Here is an 18,138-nt window from a genome sequence, read left to right on the forward strand (position 1 = left end):
ACACAGGATCCCTCCTGGAAATCTAGGAGCTATTATTCTCTCATTTCCAATAAAACTTTTGTAACTTCTTTTGGTTCACAACTTTGTTCCTTGATATTGTGGGACCACGAACTTGACAGATTTGGTATGCAACAGGTTGGGAGTTATATATCACCTTGTGCCAAAAATGATGAGGGCTGCTGCTGTTCCCTAACATCAGGAAAACATGGGAAAAGATATCCCTGATCTTTGGAAGTCATTTTTAATTAGAGAACTGCATTTTTAATTATCTTCATCAGGCTGAATGTACCTAGTATGACTCTATATGGAACATAGTCACATAAAATTTTCAACCACTTTTGCATATTGCACTGCTTATTGCCCTATATCATAAAGTGTCCCAGTTGTATCACCTAATCCACGATCGTCTAAGGGTTATTTTCACAGCATCATGTTTGACACCAAGTCATTAGAGATACCTGGAAGGCAAAGAGGGTAGATTTTGAAATTTTGTTGTGATTTAATGATAGGACAAAATAAGTTCAGTGCTCCTAGCAGGTCTTGTAGATGCCCTTGATCTTTTTCTTTTTTTTGGAAAGAAATTATAAAAAAGTCATTGTATCCGGAAAAGATAAACATTTCTAATTAGTGCCTGCAGACACACCTAACTTACACTAACAAGGGAGTCTTGGTGTGAGATGTGGGGGATAGGAGTCATCTAAGGACGCTCTAGATCGATGGAGGCCGGGGAGTGACAGCAGCGCGGTGCTGCTGGGGCACTTGCCCCAAATGCCAAAGCTACGGCGCAAGGGAAGGGGCGGAGCCAGGACAGGACCCTCCTTCTGGCGGTGCGCAGGGCGGGACTTCCGCCTGGCCAGGGCTACTTCCGGATCAGCGGAGGTTTGGGCTCTCTTGCGGTGGAAAGTTCGCTGGCCGACCCTTCCCTTGGGGTGAGACCAGCTCGCTGGCAGCGATGCCAGGGGGCGGCCCCAGAGCCAGGGACCGCGAAACCGAGGGCGACGGGGAGAGGGCCGTAGCCGCGCCGCCCGCCATCGACTTCCCCCCCGAGGGCGCGGAGCCCAAATATGATGGTGAGATGCCAGAGTGCCGTGCGCATCTCTGCGGTCCCCTGTCCACCTGTGTCCCCGTGCAGGTCGGGCCAGCCGTGGGGTTCGCCGGGGACCTGCGCTCGTGCACTGTGGGGGCGGGGGAAGCAGCCGCGCTGTGAGTCGGGGGTGGGGCGGACGGGCCACCGAGCTAAGGTAAATAATATTTATTGAAAGAGCATCTGCTACCTGTTCCTTTACTGCGTTTCCGTTCCTTGGGCTGAAGCCATTGGCTGGGGACAACTTCCTTGAGGCCGCTTACCAGCTCCTAAACCCTATTATTTTGTCAGTCTTGGAGAATGATCTTCTTTCTACTGAAATGGGACTTTGCAGACTATGTGCCAACAGCTTGGCTAAGAATTTTAATGTGTAGCTTCTCTTCTCTTCTGATTCATTGCTAGTTTTGGTAATTACTTTTTTGAGGGGTAATGATTTCTTATAGTGAGGCAGTGTGGAAGTGCTCAAATTTTCTTGAGACTCTTGGTTTTTAGGACAAGTGGCATAAATTCAGTCAAGTTAGCAATGTGAAGTAAGAGGTCCTTAAAACAACAATCTAACCAGGTGTTTAGTGTTTTTCTGAAAGTGCAGGGAGGTTTTTAATTGCTACCAGTTGTTTTGGCAATTTAAAAAATTAAATGGTGCTGTCAAGAGTAACTGTATTGGCGTTGTATCTGTAGCTCAGTGGTAGAGCTTAGCATGGATGAGTAAGGTGCTCGGTTCTGTACCCAGCACCAAAAACCAAACAGAAAGAATGAATAGATTTGAGTCAAGGAGGTTTTAACTGTGCGGTTGTTTTAATGCAATGATTACAGAGAATACCCATTCAGTCGAAGCATGAAATAAATATTACTGTGTTGTAGTGGAATTAAAGATGCAGACAAATTGAAAAGGTGTTGGAAAAGTTCTTCCAAAATTTTTTACAGAGAAAAACTAATTGTAGGATAACTTTTTAAATAGATATGTAGATTTTTTTCCCCCACACGTCAGGTGGTATGTAACAGCCACTCAATACTATGGAAGGTTATGTCATAGGAAAAGTCCCAGCTGTAAACATGCAAGTCTGTCTTTTCTGTGATAAGAGTTTCTGCACGCTAGAGATTATTGCTTGAAGGGAGTGATCTTAGATAAACCTTTAAATTTTTTCTTCTCCTGAGTTACTGATAATACTGTTGGGTTTAACATAGCCTTTTCTTCCAAAGAGGCCGAGAATGTCCAGATACAGTTATTTTTAATGAAAAGTAAGGTCTGTGAAAAATACCATTTCTTTTTTCAAAATTAATTAATTAATTGATAGATTAAATTTTCGAGATAGGCTTTTGCAGCGTTGTCCTGGCAGACTTGGAACTCACTACCCTGCTGCTTGAGCCTCTAGAAATGCTTTCCTCTGCTCCTCCCATCTTGTTCCCTTTCCCTAGAGAATTCGGGGCATGCAGTGCAAGCACTGTACCACTGAGCTACTTTCCCAGCTCTTTTTGATTTTGAGACACTTGAGCTAAGTGGCTGAGTCTTCCAGATACGGCTTGAACTTACCATCCTCTTGTCTCAGCCTCGCAGAGTGCTAGGATCACAGGCCTGTGCCACCACCATCCGACTTAGGTTTTGTATTTTAGACCTGATTTTATATTAGCATTTCCTTTGTGATACATTAGCTTTTAAAAACATTAATGCTATCATTTGTTTAGACTGTTGCTCATGGTTGAAAATAGATTTGAGTCTTTCAATGAGTTAGACATCTATCTATATACCCAAATTTTTGTCAGGTTCTTATTATTTCTTTAGAATAAATCTGCAGAAATAGGGTTGATAAATCAAAGAATAAGTTTTTAAAAATTTTTTGATGCAGTGATGACCATAAAGGTTGTATTGGTTTATATGCCCACCCATCTTACTGGGCCAGAGATATAGCTCAGTGACAGCACCTGCCTGGCAAGTGTGAGATCCTGGATTTGATTCCTGGTACCAAAAAAAAAAAAAAAAAAAAAAAATCATCTCATTCATTTTCATTAATATTACTATTTTATACTGTGTTTCTTTGACTTGGTAGCATTTACCAATGTCTCTCTATATGCTATGATTTCTAACAATTGCATGTATTGTATGTATATGATTTCTTTAACAATTTTTTCTATATTTATAGAAATAGCATTATGCTGAAGATCTTGTGCTTTGTTTAATTATCTCCTGGGTGTGCATTTTCAAATAGAATTAATAGGTCAAAATTTGCATATTTTAAGTTCTATAATGTATTGCTAAGGTTGTAAACACTTTTATACATGTTTTAACATGTCTGCTTTTCTGTGCTCTTGATAAGACTAAGTATTCCAGGCTTTAAGTAGTTACCAATCTGATTGGCAGACAGTTATTTTATTTATTGTTATTATTTTGTGGTAGTGGGTTTTGAACCCAGGGCCTTTGCAGTAAGTTATAGCCCTAGTCCTTTTTTAGCCTTTATTTTGAGACAAGGTCTCCCAGAGTTGCTTTTTCTTCAAGTTTCTAATTGCCCAGGATGGGATCCAACTTGCTCTTTTCCTGCCTCAGATCTCAGAGTACTGGGATTACAGACTCGTGCCAACATACCTGGTTTATCTTAGTTACTTTAATATATATGCCATTAATTACTACCTATGTTAAATCTATTTGCATTTTTAATTGGGCTTCATTTTATTAGCTTGTAAGTGCTCTCCATAAGTTTTATTTTTTTATGGTCATGTAAAATACAGACACATGTGCTATATCTGAATTTATGATTCCTATTTTTAACTTCAAGGTGTTTTTACATAGAGAAGTTTTTACCTGGCCATGTGTTTCATTCTTTTTGTTCCCTTCCTGTACTTAGACAGTTACGTATTTATTTAAAATGAGTAGCACATCTGCGTATATGCAGGTCATACTCCTCTCCCCCAACTCCCCTTGGCCACCTGTAGATCAGAGAGGAAATTGGTGAATGAAGCCTGGACTTGAAATCCAGGAGCCTGGGGTTTGGGCGTGTAGTTTAGAGGTAGTGTGTTTGCATTAGGCCTTGGGTTCAATCCTCAGTACCACAAATCAATCAATCAATGAATCAATCATTCAGACTTCAATAAAGATACAAAATAATAATAATAAAGAAATCCAGGACCCTTACTAGTTGGTAGAAGAGAGGGAATAGACTGTTTGAAACAGGCCTATCTGAGTTGTAGGGCATACAAAGGTCATCTGTCTATATTACGTTTCCAGTTGAATGCGTTCACAACTTTTGAGAGTTAATGTGTCTGTCTTTCCTCTGACAGTTTCCATACCAAGGTCCATGCTCATTAACGTCTCCACCCTCCATTTCTTGTGTTTTAGATCTTGGCCAGTCCATTTCTTTCTTGTTATCTTTGGGATCTGTTCTTTCCTCCATGTTTCTGTAACTTACCTCTTTTACACAGCTCATCCTAACCTTTCCTTACTTACTGTACAGCTCTACCATATGTTCCTAGAACAATTTCTGCAAACATTTTTCCTTTATGTTTTTTACCTGTTGAGTAATCCTTAAGTGAGAACTTGAGGTTTATGTGCCAGCTCATCCACCCGCTTGGGCTCCCATAGTGGAAGGAGGACCAGTTTGGACATTAAATCTGATCTGCCCGCCTGACTAGCTGCTTAACAGCTTGAAGATTGGCATCCTCATCTGTAAAATGCAGATGATAGCACTTCTATACATTGTTTTATGTGGTTTAAAGGAGGTTGTGCATGTAAAATACCTGTGCATAGGTAGCACCGGCTCAGCTTAAAGTTTCCATCCTTTCTTCCTTCTCTCCCTTGTCAACCTTCTTTCTTTTTGCCTGGTCCTCAAAAGAAGAAAGCCGTCTCACTTCCCTTTGCTGGCTTGCTTGCTTTCATATTCATTGTTCTGTTTCATTCTCCCATTGCACACATCATCACTACCTCAACTGTTTTCCCTCTGCCTCATGGTATCTTGCTGCTGGTCCTCCAGCTTCTAGAACTCAGTTCACACTTAACTTCCAAAAACCTTTAACCCAAGTTGGCATAGCTTTTTTCTAATTTCCCCTACAGTGAAATAATACCTGTTTTATTAATACAGTACTCTTCTGTTATATGAGACATGCTTACCAGTGTATTTATTCTTTTTCAATTTTTAGAATCTGATGTTCCAGCAGAGCTCCAGGTGTTAAAAGAACCTCTACAACAGCCAACTTTCCCTTTTGCTGTTGCAAACCAACTCCTGCTTGTTTCTTTGCTAGAACACTTGAGCCATGTGCATGAAACAAATCCAGTTCGTTCAAAACAGGTATTTAAATGTAAGTAAGAATAAGTTGCTAAATAAAGCTTTTTAAAAAAAATACCATATTGTTTAATGCTGTGGGTCTGAGAAGGAGACGTTATATAAAAATTGGGTGGGAAGAATTTACACTTCTTAAATTCATTTCATATTTTTCTTTGGATAACTTTGTGAATATGTTCACTGGTAACTCCACAATTATATGTAATTGAGTAAATAAAACATTATTTTGCATCTGTGCTTTGATAGTCACATGCTTTTTGAAGGCCTGTTACGGTTTAGTTGGTGAGCAAGTAAAAGAAAATCCCATATACTCTTCCTGAGGTAGTTCTTTAACCAGGGGACTAGAACAGCTGCATATTGTGGTGCTGCATATGTTTCTTGCTATTCCTGCCATAGGGTACTTACATGAGAAACTTGAACCTCAGCATGAACAGAACTATGGATTTTGGTATTTCTGGTTCAGCTTATTAACAGAGACCATTGTCTCTTTGCTAGAACAAAGAGAGGTAGCTTTAATATCTCCAGCCACAGATTCTGAAATTCTCAAGTTTTGTTTGTTGTTGGAAATCCTCAAACTTACTTGATCTTAAAACTTTGTATTATTATTACTGTTGTTATTATTATTATTACTATAACTGTTATTTTGGTGTGGTACCAGGGATCAAACCCAGGGTTACTGTACTGCTAAACTACATCCCTCGCATCCCTTTTTTTCTTTTTAATTTGTTTGTTCTTGTGATAATGGGTGTTGAACCCAGGCCCATCACACTGACCTACTGCCCTAGCTCTTTTTTAATTTTTTAAAATTTTGAGACAAGGTCTACTTAAGTCACTAAGTTGCCCAGGCTAGGCTGGAACTTGTGACCCTCTGCATCAGCCTCCCAGAGTGCTGGGATTATAGGGTGTACCATCACACCCAGCGAAAGGTGTTTTTAAGTAAACGTTTGCACTATGACCCAGTTGATCATCTGAATGGAGTTTTGGGCATGGAGAGAATATCCTCTATGGCATTGATGGTGAACCTTTTAGAGACTGAATGCCCAAACTGCAATCCAAAACTCATTTATTGCAAAGTGCCAACATTGCAAATAACCTGAATACTGAGGTTTTAGTTTAGAAAAAAGAACTCAGGGGGGCTGGGGATTTAGCTCAGCGGCAAAAGCGCCTGCCTGGCAAGCGCAACGTCGTGAGTTCGGTTCCCGGTACCGGAGAAAAACCAAAAAAAAAAGAAAAAAGAACTCAGATAACTCATGACGTCTTCGCAGAGAAGGCTGTGCATTCTCACTGTGACATGGGTGCCATAGGTTTGCCATCATGACTCTGTGATATCTGCATTTTTCTTTTTTGAGACAAGTCTTACTCTGTTGCACAGCCTATCCAGGAGCTAATGCATTCAAGAGAATCTCCTGCCTTATTGTCACTACTAGCTGGACTATAGGCACACACCACCACAACCACCACTGTGCTGGCTTATTTGTGTTGCTTGAATGAGTAAAAGCCAGAACACTCTGTGGAAACAACCTTTTCTGGGGAGCCTGGTATTCAGTCTATACACACAACAAATATGTGCTTTTTGTATGTTGACTGAAGATACTCCATATTAGAAGAAAACAAGTAATGCTTATTTTGCAGGGGTGGGGGTAACTGGAGGTCAAATTCAGGGACCCACTACCATTGAGCCACATTCCCAGTCATTTTTTTTTTCTGAGACAGTGTCTCTGTATGCAGTTCAGCCTGGCGTTGAGCTTACTTTGTAGCCCAGGCTGGTCTCAGACTTGCAACGATCCTTCTGCTTCAGCCTCCCGAGTGCTGAAATTACAGGTGTGCGCCACTATGCCCACCCTCAGCCATTTTTATTTTGAGACAGTGTCTTGCCAAGTTGCCTAGATAGGACTTGAACTTGTGATCCTTCTGCTTTGGCCTCCCTCAGTGTTGGAATTACAGGCACACACCACTATACTTGGCTGGCATAATGCTCATTTTTATTGCTGCTTATATATTTCACTTCAGCTTTGTCATTCTGCCTGCCACCGAAGTAGTGTATGAAATGTCAGAAGACTGTGTTTATATTTTTTTCTTGCCCTGCCCTTTTAGAATGGAGTAGAGTGCTTTCCTGATGAGGTGTGATAAACAAATGGCTGTGTAATATAAGATAGGCACTCATTGTAGATGCGCTCCTATCTGTGGATACACCAGCTGGTCCTTCTCGTTTAGAGTCTCCAACTAAGTTTTTCCTTACTGAGGTTTTTTTTTGTGTATCGTGGTTATGACTTTTTTTTCTAAGGATACTCTTTAAAATTGCCATTTTACTGATGACCTTTCTAATAATGACTTTCCGTATTTTTTCTCTAGTACTCTGTCAGACCTTTATCAAAATGGGGCTGCTGTCTTCTTTCACCTGCAGTGATGAGTTTAGCTCACTGAGACTGCATCACAACAGAGCTATTACTCATTTAATGAGGTCCGCGAAAGAGAGGGTTCGGCAGGTAAGCGCAACCACTTGTACTTTGTTTATGCCAAAAGTAGATTTTAACTTCAAGAGAACTACTTGTTTGTTTGTTTTTGTTTTTGGAGACCGGTTTTTACTATGTGAGTTAGGCTAGTCTTGAACTTACTATGTAGCCCAGGCTGTCCTCAAACTCACAGTGATCCTCCTGACTCAGCCTCCAAGTGCTGGGATTACAGGTGTGCACCACCAGAGAACTATATTATAAAGCATTATGAAATTTTATACAACAGGTGTTTTTTTTTTTTTTTGCAACAGGTTTTTAAAAAGAAAAACCATTTATTCCATGGTATTTACTAAGTGATTATTGTGTGTTAGACTGTTTTGTAGTTGCTGAGGAAAAGCATTGAATAAAATAGAGGGAAATCCTTCCCTTCATGGTGCTTATGTTCTGATGAGGGGTAAGTAAACGGTAGGAAAATGTATAAAAATATGTAAGTTTTTAGGAGGTGGAAATCTGTGTGAGAAACATGAAGTAGTGAAGGGGCTTGGCAAGTGTTGGGAGGGGCGGCATGGCTTTCACATAGGCTGGCCAGGGAGACAGTGCCTCGCCGAGACAGTGTTAAAGAGCTGTAGTTGTCAGAATGAACCATGCGTATATATTGAGGAAAAGCATTCCAGGCAGAGGAACAGTAAGTGCAAGGGCCCCAAAGTGGGTGTGCTAGTAGCAGTGTGTTGATGGGAGCTGCATGCAGTCACATGGCTGGAGTAGAATAAGGAAAGGGGAGAGTTTTGGAGATGAGGGGAAGGAGTAGGGAGAGAAAACAGATAGAGTAGGCTCTTAAGACCGTTTTAAACCGTGCTTGCTTTTTATTTCATTGATTGATGGGAAGCTTTGCAAGATTTTGAGCTTTGGAGTGACATAATCTGACTTACATTTTAACAGGATCACAGCTCCTATCTAGTGTCTTGAAAATAGACTGAGGAAGTCAAGGCAGAGGCAGGGAGACAGGTGCAGTCATACAGGCAAGAGGTGATGTGGCTCGGGAAGTAGTGGTGGTGATGAGAAAGGTGCTGTTTCTGCATCAGTTGTGAAGGTGAAGTGAACATTTGCTTATGGATCTCCTTCGCAAATAAATTCTCAGCTCTAAAATATTTTCAGTTTTAAACTCTTAAAATGCTATTTAAAAAAAAATTGTATTGTTTGAGGCAAGCGAGGTGGCACACTCCTGTAATCTCAGCACTCAGGAGGCTGAGGCAGGAGGATTGCTACAAGTTCGAGGCTGGCCTGGGCTACACAGTGAGTTCAAGGCCAGCCTGAACTACACAGTGAGACACTGTCTCAAACAAAATTATTTGAGCATTTGGGGCTGTTAATGATACACTGAATTTAGATAGATTCCTTGTTCATCAGACTTTTTGAAATGGTTTTTAAAAATAATTTTCTGATTTTAGGGTTCTTGTGAGGATAATTCCTACATGCAGAAAATCAGGTATGTGTTAAATACTTTTAAGATTGTCTTTTTTTTTTTTTTTTTTTTTTTTTTTTTTTTTTTTTTTGTACCAGGAATCAAACTTAGGACTTTGTGCTTGCCAGGCAGGCACTTACGCCACTGAGCTATATCCCCGGCCCTGTTAAATAATTTTAATTATGTAAAGTCTGCATTATTGAAAAAGTCAAGATTAAATATTAGTTTTAGAGTTAAAAATAATGTTGTTAGGGTACTTTATGAAACTTTAAAAATTTTTATTATCAGCACTTAGTATAGTTCCAAGATTTGCTCTACCTTTTTTTATACTATTTCCTTCCTCTTTAATCTCCTGCCCTCTGCTGAATATGGATTCGCTAAGCCCCACTGTTACTTCAGACTGTTGCTATCTGGTCTTAGGGGTACACTGATGATTCTTGGCTATATTTATGAAATGTTTAAAATCTGTAATTTGTGTACATCCTTAAGAAATTTAAGTGAACTTATTACTGAGCTTACATAGTCGACTGTTACCTGTTAGTCTTCTTACAATTTTGGCTGTAAAACACTGATAATTTCTAATTGGAACTAGTGTAGTGACCCACTTGCTATTACATTGTTGATTTACTTAGCCAGTATGTTCTGAATAGAGAATGAAAAGTTGCATTTTAGCTCATTCTTTCCAAATTCTTGTAATTTAGTAGTAAATGAGGCTCAACGATTTGGTAATACAGTGAGCATGGACGGTCCAAGCACATTTTGATTCTCTCGTGTTTTGATAACAATTACATGTTTGTATTTAACTTCTAGATCCAGGGAAATAGCCTTTGAAGCACAAACTTCACGTTACTTAAATGAATTTGAAGAGCTTGACATCTTAGGAAAAGGTGGATATGGAAGAGTATATAAGGTTGTTTTTCACTTACTCATTTTGACCTACTGTTCTATAAATATTTGGAGAAGTTGTTTTCATCATTACGATGTAAAGTGCTCAGAGAACACCTAGGCATTATGTATGTTTACTTTTCATTATATTTCATTTATAGGGAAGTGGACATGTTTTAATTTTTTCCTAACCATGTTAGTTGTTTAGGTGGATTCTGGGAATTTTATACTTTCGTTCATTCTTACTTAAAGTGTTACCAAGAAAAGTTGTGCTACTGTGTTTTACAGCTTATATTACTATAGTTTTGCTTTTATTCCTATTCTTCAGACCTGGAGCTTTGAAGAGTTGGAGTTTGTACAGTTTGTGGAGCTGGTGGTCCAGTTGATTAGAGCTGATGTCCCAGAAATGGGAGAAGGAGACATGGCTTTAGTTTAATTTGATCTTTTTGGCGAGTTTGGATTATCTAAGCTCAGATTAGATGAACTTTATTCAGTTAGAATTTAATGGAATTTAATATTTTGTCTTTTTTTTTCTCTTTAGGTCAGGAATAAATTAGATGGTCAGCATTATGCAATTAAGAAAATCCTGATTAAGGGTGCAACTAAAACAGATTGCATGAAGGTATGAGATTTAGAATTGTTTTGAGCTGGGTGTGGTGGCAGTCAGCAGTAGTTCCAGCTAATGGGCAAGCTGAAACAAAAAAGTCACTAGAGCCTAAGAGTTTGAGCCCAGCTTGGGAAAGAAAAGAAGAGGAGGGGAGGAGAGGGAAAAAAGAAGGAGGGAGAAGGAGAAAGAGAAGGAAGGAAGGAAGGAAGGAAGGAAGGAAGGAAGGGATTGATTTAAAATAATTGCATACTTGGTAACTTTTAAGAGCTATATCTGTCCTTTGGCAATAGGTGGTATAAACTGACAGTTTACTAAGAATCAAGTTAAAGTACAGTAAATACCCAAACTGCAGTTTTACTTGATATAATTTTATGGCAGTACAGACTGATCACATTTCATTGATTGTCCTTACTGGAGAAATTAATTTTTTTAGGGTAACAGTTTACTTTATTGCCCACACTAGAATGAAACAGTTGTTTTTCTGTTTTCTGTTAGTTCATATTAATTGTTCAGGAAAATTGGTTCCATTGTGGCATTCTCGTATCTGTATATAACATATTTTTATCATATCCATCCTTCCTCTTACCTTCTCTTGTGCCTTTCTCTTTCCCTGCCAAAATTAATTTTTTAAATAAATGATTATATGCAATAAAGTGTGGTACAAAAAATTAAGTGTCCAGTTCAGGGTCATGTCTTCTCCCTGACATGCCCTGTGTGGCCTTGGGGAAATCACCTTGTCATCTCTGCCACTCAGTCTCTCAGTCTTGAAAAAGGAGTGACAGTGGTCTCACTTACCTTGGAGTAATCAAATGAAAGAATGCTGATAAATGAGCTATAAAAATATAAAGTGTTACACAAATGTAAGCTGGTTTCTAGAATAGCCGTTAGCAACTCATAAGACTATTCCTATTATTTTAACATAGTTTGGATTCCTTGTTAGAGGGGTTATTATTATTTTGCTCTGGAGCCAGAAGTATTTGATACCATGACCATTTAGCACATCACCAGGAAAAAAAAAATCAGGTTATTTCTTTTGTTTAGGTGTTACGGGAAGTAAAGGTGTTGGCAGGTCTTCAGCACCCCAATATTGTAGGCTATCACACCGCATGGATAGAGCATGTCCAGGTGATTCAGTCCCAAGGTGAGTCGTTTTTTAATGATGCACGTTGAACATCCCTTGTCTGAAAATTCAAAATCCAAAAAGCTAGAAACTCTGAAACTTTTAGAGCATTGTAGAAGTGCTCAAAAAGTTGATTAGGATTACTCAGTGGCCTACATTAATATTTCCAGAATCTGAAAAAAAAATACAAAGTCTGAAACACTTCTGGTTACCAGCGTTGTGGATAGGAGATACACAACTTGTATAGTCATGTGCCTGGCAAGCTTCCACAGATGGGCCAGTGTTAACCTGCCTTTCTTTCTTTTTTTTTTTTGGTACTGGGAATGGAACTCATGACTTCAGACTTGCCAGGCAAGCTATCCTGCCTTTCTGCTTGTATCTCCTATAGGCCAAGCGTGGCCTGTACATTTTTAAGTAGTTGAAAAGAACCAAATGAAAAACATTTTCTGAAAGTTATATGAAATTCAACTTTCAGTGTCAAGTAAATGAGGTTTAGTAGGACACAGGTTTATTCTCTTAGGCCTAGAGGTGATTTTTTTTTTATGCTGTAGAAGAATTGAGATTGCAGTTAAGTGTCCTAGGGTCCTGAAAACCAAAAATAATTTACTATCAGGAAGTATTTAATAATTTACTATAGGAAGTTTACTGACACCTGGTGTAGTTAAACAGCTGGGTTTTTTTGTTGATGCTGTGTTTTGGTACTGGGGAGCTCTGTTTTTATAGTTCCTAAGATGTGCTAGCTATTTGAATACACTTTTATTAATTTTTGACTTGTCTTAGTGTTAAAAATACATTTTAGCTCTCTTTTACCTATACATTGAAAAACTGGGCTGCTTGCAGATTTTTTTGTTTATTTCTGTTCAGCAGACAGAGTTCCTATTGAGTTGCCCTCTCTTGAAGTACTCTCTGACCAGGAAGAGGACAGGTATGTGGACTGGGGTTCTACACTTCAGACATTGTATCCTGTCACAGTCACTTGATTCTGCGTTTTGGTATTAGGAACTTGGGATGAATGTTTCCGACTTTCTTTTTTCTTGTTTTACTTCTAAAATATTAAATTACTTTTCAGATATTTTCTGTCAGTATTTTAAATAAAGATTGCAACTAGACGTACATGATACCATTTCTTTTAAGAGTTTGTCTGTAAGATTCATATAGTCTTGTTTTTTTGGAGACAAGGTCTGACCTATATAGCTCAGACTCGCCTTGAACTCACCATGTAGCCCCAGCTGGCCTCAAACTCATGGTAATCCTCCTGTCTCAGCCTCCTGAGTGCTGGAATTATTGGTGTGCACTACTGGACCTCCCTTTATATAGTATTGAAAGACGAGTTGTCAAATTACCCTTGGTCTTTCTTTACATTCACGTTTTTTGGCAGACAGGGTTTCACTATAGAGTTCAGGCTGGTCATGAACTGGCTATATAACTCAGGCTGGCTTCAAACTTGCAATACTCCTTGCTCACCTTCAAGTGTGTCTTACTCTTCTTTTAACTCCAGAGATAAATATGGTGTAAATGATGAAAGTAGCAGTTCATCCATTATCTTCGCTGAGCTCACTTCAGATAAAGAAAAACACGCTGGTGAATCTGACATTGAAAATCAGAATAACAAGTTGGTGAACTACACCACCAATTTAGTCATAAGGAACAGCAGCGAACTGGAGTCATCCATTGGGTTTCAAGAAAATGGCTTGGTTGGTGTGTCTGCTGGATCAGTTGTTAAGCATCAGCACCCCCTCAGGCATAACTCAGATGTAGAAGGAAATTTCACATCCACCGAGGAATCTGAAGAAAACTTAAACTCATTTGGGCAGACAGAGGTAAGAGTATTTTCCTGCAATCTAGCCAATATGATGCTTACCCAGAGTCATTATATAAGATTGTGACTCTGTGTGGCCTTCCCTATTCCTCAGCTAATTTTCCCTGGTGCTCCTGTGTCTCTGCTGTGGCTCTTCTGCCCTGTGTTCAGACTCTTGGACTCACCATGCTCTCTCTAACCATATGTGTTTGGTTTTCCCTTTCACTTAGTTAACGCCTACTAACCCTTTTCCTACCTCTCTGCCGGGGCGTTGCTCCGGAGATAGTCTTGATTGTGTGCCCTGGGATTGGAAGCGTCATTTACGTTCTGTTTCTCTTGTATGTTAGCATCATGCTATAAAAATATATTTATGCAAAAAAGATTTTCTATTCTTGGAGCATGACTTCAGGTGAGTCCTGTAGGATACCTAGTCAGTTCCAAGATACTCTTGTTGAGGGTTATGCTAATATGTTGAATAGCTCCCACCATACTTACCAGTTTTCTTAGTTCCTTTTTTTTGCTGGCACAAATTACCTGACTCCGCAGGTTAAAGGAGGAAAGGTTCATTTTGACTTACTGTTTGTAGACATTTCAGTCCATAGTTAACTGGTTTCAAGGCAGAGCGGCATGGCAGAGGAGAAACAGCCCATGGCATGGCAGGCAGGAAGCAGCAGCTTTCCTTCTGCTTTCCCTTTCATTCCATCCAGCACCAAGCCTATTGCTTAGTGCCATCCACACCCAGGATGGGTCTTCCTTCTTCAGTAAGTCCATCATCCACACCTAGAAGCATGCTAACCAATCAGGAGACTAAGTCAGTGTCCCACAGCGTGATCCACTCATTCCCAAAAGCCCCAGCAATGAGCATATGAGGCCGTGGGGGGATATCTAGATATAAGCCACACTACCAGTATTGAGTGTTAGTATTAAAAAACTTGAACATTAGCAAAAGTGTCCATAATCCATCATGTTAGTATTGCAGAACTGTATATTACCATCTCTATATATGCAACACAGGGTTCATGTCAAGGAATATGTGCCTCTGTCTGTTTTCTTTCTTTTTTTTTTTCTTTTAAAAATGAAACAAAACTGACCAGTTCATCTGAATCCAGGAGTTGAGTTTGGGAAACATTTAATCAGAATTGCTTTATTTCTTTGGTGTTACATTTGGAAATTTTTCTTTGATGCCTAAATAAATGGACTACAGTAAGCTTAATTTTTTTTTTTTTTTTTTTTTTTTTGTCTTTTTGAGACAGGGTCTCGATATTCAGCTCAGGCTGGCCTTGAGCTCACTTTGTAGCCCCGGCTGGTCTCGAACTTGCAAGGATCCTCCTACTTCAGCCTCCCGAGTGCTGGGATAACAGGCATGCACCACCATGCCCCTTTTTTTTTTTTCTCTTGTTCTCTTTCATTTTCCTTGTTTTCCTTCCTTTTATCTTTCCTCCATCCCGCCCTTCTTAGTATCCTCCCTTTCTGCCGTGCTGGGAATTGAACCTAGCACCTTGTGCATACCAAATAACCACTCTGCCACCAAGCAACATCACAACTCTTTGTGAAACTTTATTTTGAGATGGAGTCTCAGTAAGTTACTCATGCTGGCCTAGATCTTGGAGACCTCCAGTCTTAGCCTCTCAAGAAGGATTTATGGATGTGCTACTGAGCTCAGCATTCTTTTCTTTGAATAAGTTATTAGTGATGTACAATGTGAAGCCAGCCAAAATATATACACATGGTACTTTGGTTCTCAAATGTAATTCTTTCCATGATTCTTGTTGCAGAATTCATTCCACGATTTGGTTGCCACCAGAATCATAGAAAGAATGACTATAAGTTCGTGAACTGAGGTACCGGTGCACTTTGGAGTATATTGAGAGTTGTACCATACCATATGGCAATTCTTGTATTGGCTTTAAAAACTGTTTCTCTAAGCCAGGTGGCATGGCACATGCCTATAATCTCAACACTCTGGGAGGCTGAAGCAGGAGGTCTAAAGTTTGAACCCAGCCCAGGCAGTTTAGTGACTTAGACTTTGTTTCTTGTCTCAAAACAAAAAATAAAAAAATAAAAAAATTCTGGGAATATAGCTTAGTGCCGAGGCCCTGGGTTCAATCCTTACTACCACAAAACAAACAAAAACAACAAAACCTATTCATGTAGTGAGCATGCCAAAAAGTTTCAGGGCCAGATCCTCATTTTCTGCCATTAGACCCCTGCCTTCTTGTATCAAGATACACTGTTAATTATTGCTGTACTTACCTGTCTCCTTCACGGGGCATTGGGCTCCTTGGGCAGGCTTGTCTTCTCAGCAGTTAGCTGGTATTGGCCTAGAGTTGGACTTAAGCTAAGGAAAAGTCACCTTTTGGTCTTGGGATCCAAAGCAAGAGAGTGTCAACTAAATGAACAGTGTGCACGGGCCGTGGAGATGGGAGCGCACCATGTGTCGGTTCTCTCTAGGTGCCGTATCACCTGATGCTGCACATCCAGATGCAGCTGTGCGAGCTCTCCCTGTGGGACTGGATCACCGAGAGGAACCAGCGGGCCCGAGAGAGTGTGGATGAAGCTGCCTGTGAGTACATTCTGTGTCTGTGCGTGGTGGAGTGGGAAATAAAGACAGGCAGTTTTCTCTGTCTAATGTAGGAGTTGCCTTCAGGATATTTAAGTTTAAAAAACAAAACTAAAGAAAAAAGTAACCTTCCCTCCCAAATTTGTGTTTTTTTCTGCATTTCCGAAAACAGGTATTTATTTGGAAGCTGAATTTCTCCATGATAGAATCTGTTGATGTATAAGTAGTAACATGATAAGTTTAGGTTAATGGTTTTGGATAGAAATATATTTTTCTTTTTCTTTTTTCTCAAGACAGGGTTTCATTATGTAGCCCAGGCTGGCCTAGGACTCTGGAACTCAGTGACCCTCTTGCCTTAGCCTCCCCACTGCTGGGGTAACAGGATGAGCCAGTGTGCTGCCTAGTTTTTTATTTTACTAAGAGACAAAATGTAAATACTTGTTTTTTTTCTTTTTTAAAGTCTGAAACTGTGACACTCATGAAAAAAAAATTCCTTATATGATCCAGGTTTCCCCAAATACTGCACAGTTCTATATCCTTTTACAAATACTTTGTTAGCTAATATTTTAAAAATATGCCACTGGCTCTCATCCTTGGCTGTATATTACAGTCACCAGGGAACTTTTAAAAAGATATTAGAGAAAGAACTTCGAAGAGCAAGTAGCAAGATTTAAGAACACTGGAAGCCTGGCTGTTGAGCTCTGGACGGATTTTTCTGGGAGCTGGAAGCACAGCCGCTACAGCTGCAGTATCCCTTGTGGCTCGGAGTAGGAAATAATTGAGCAGCACTGAAACATCTGAAGACGCAACTTAAGGGATTGGTGCCAGTTTATGAAGGTGGCTGTGGAAGTTGAAGGGTCGACTGCTTCAGTCAAAAGGAATTCTCCTTGAATGAAGAAGAATAAGAACCAGAACCGTGAAGAAGCATGAGAGGATCCAACCAGAGGGACAAGCGTGATGAAGATGTTGAGCTGATCTTTGTTGGGATGGACCATGTACATGAAGAGTCGGAAATTCTCTGTCAAGGCGATTTCAAATTCAAAACCAGTTATTTCAGACTTTTGGAACAGTGTCACCCCAGGCTCGTATTCAAAAAGAAAGGCCGTCTCAGTCAAGACTCTGCTTCTGCGTCCCGGTCTGTAGTTCATGTGACCCCAGTGGCCAGAGCAGTGGCTGTCAGGCCAAATTCTCAGTCTGAATGGAGATCAGTAGATAATCCCATTATTACTGAGTCCTCATCTAAACCTGCTTATTAAGTGAGCTCACCACAAGTCATTTCTCCTCAGGATTCAAAGCAACTTTTCATTGCTGATAAAAAAAAAAAAAAACGCAGCAGAAATCCCAAAAGGCCTAAACTCAGGAACGAAATCCCGAGTGCATATTCTTTATATTTATACCCCTGCTGGTGCCTCTCCTCCAATGGACAGCAGTACACCACCAGGCCGTGTGCAGAGTGGAACAACCTTTGCTTTGACTTACACTAATGAAAAGTCACCTTTTGGTCTCAGGATCTGAACCTAGAAAATAGCTCTGAAGGTTTGGTAAAAATAGGCTTACAAAGTCTAACAGGTCAAAACAGGACCTTTGACCCCCAAGAAAGGAAGCCTGATCCTGTTACTTAGTCACTTTTTACTGTGGACAACATTCAGGAGACGGGCAGCCAGAACCAGAGACTCTGTTGTCTGTAAAATCTGTGAATTGTCACTTGAAACGATCAGGTTCTCTTAAAACACATAAAGGACAATCATAAACCTGGGGAAATGCCGTATATGTGCTAGGTTTTCAGTTACAGATTGTCGGCCTTTGCAGATGTGAAAGCACATTTTATTTATTTATTTATTTTTTATTATTATTATTTATTTATCTATTTATTTTTGTTTTTTTTGATAGGGTCTTGCCAC

At 39.8% G+C, this 18,138-nt stretch overlaps 1 protein-coding gene across 2 annotated transcripts in view; it reads left to right on the forward strand.

The window, feature by feature from the left end:
• The first annotated feature begins 849 nt into the window (after nt 1-849).
• Nucleotides 850-18,138, forward strand: part of Eif2ak1 (eukaryotic translation initiation factor 2-alpha kinase 1) — a 30,872-nt gene continuing 13,583 nt past the window's right edge. Inside the window, exons 1-10 of one of the 2 annotated variants that reach the window (XM_005397898.2) lie at nt 850-1,070; nt 5,210-5,368; nt 7,705-7,838; nt 9,254-9,291; nt 10,078-10,177; nt 10,694-10,774; nt 11,801-11,900; nt 12,744-12,804; nt 13,378-13,699; nt 16,129-16,240. In XM_005397898.2, coding sequence (XP_005397955.1) covers nt 953-1,070; nt 5,210-5,368; nt 7,705-7,838; nt 9,254-9,291; nt 10,078-10,177; nt 10,694-10,774; nt 11,801-11,900; nt 12,744-12,804; nt 13,378-13,699; nt 16,129-16,240 — 1,225 coding nt within the window. In that variant the 5' untranslated portion in view covers nt 850-952. The remainder of the gene's footprint in view (nt 1,071-5,209; nt 5,369-7,704; nt 7,839-9,253; nt 9,292-10,077; nt 10,178-10,693; nt 10,775-11,800; nt 11,901-12,743; nt 12,805-13,377; nt 13,700-16,128; nt 16,241-18,138) is intronic. The other variant, XM_005397899.2, reaches the window with a different exon arrangement.

The sequence above is a fragment of the Chinchilla lanigera genome, unplaced genomic scaffold (genome assembly GCF_000276665.1).
Source record: "Chinchilla lanigera isolate Chin_1 unplaced genomic scaffold, ChiLan1.0 scaffold00059, whole genome shotgun sequence".
Classification (NCBI taxonomy): domain Eukaryota; kingdom Metazoa; phylum Chordata; class Mammalia; order Rodentia; family Chinchillidae; genus Chinchilla; species Chinchilla lanigera.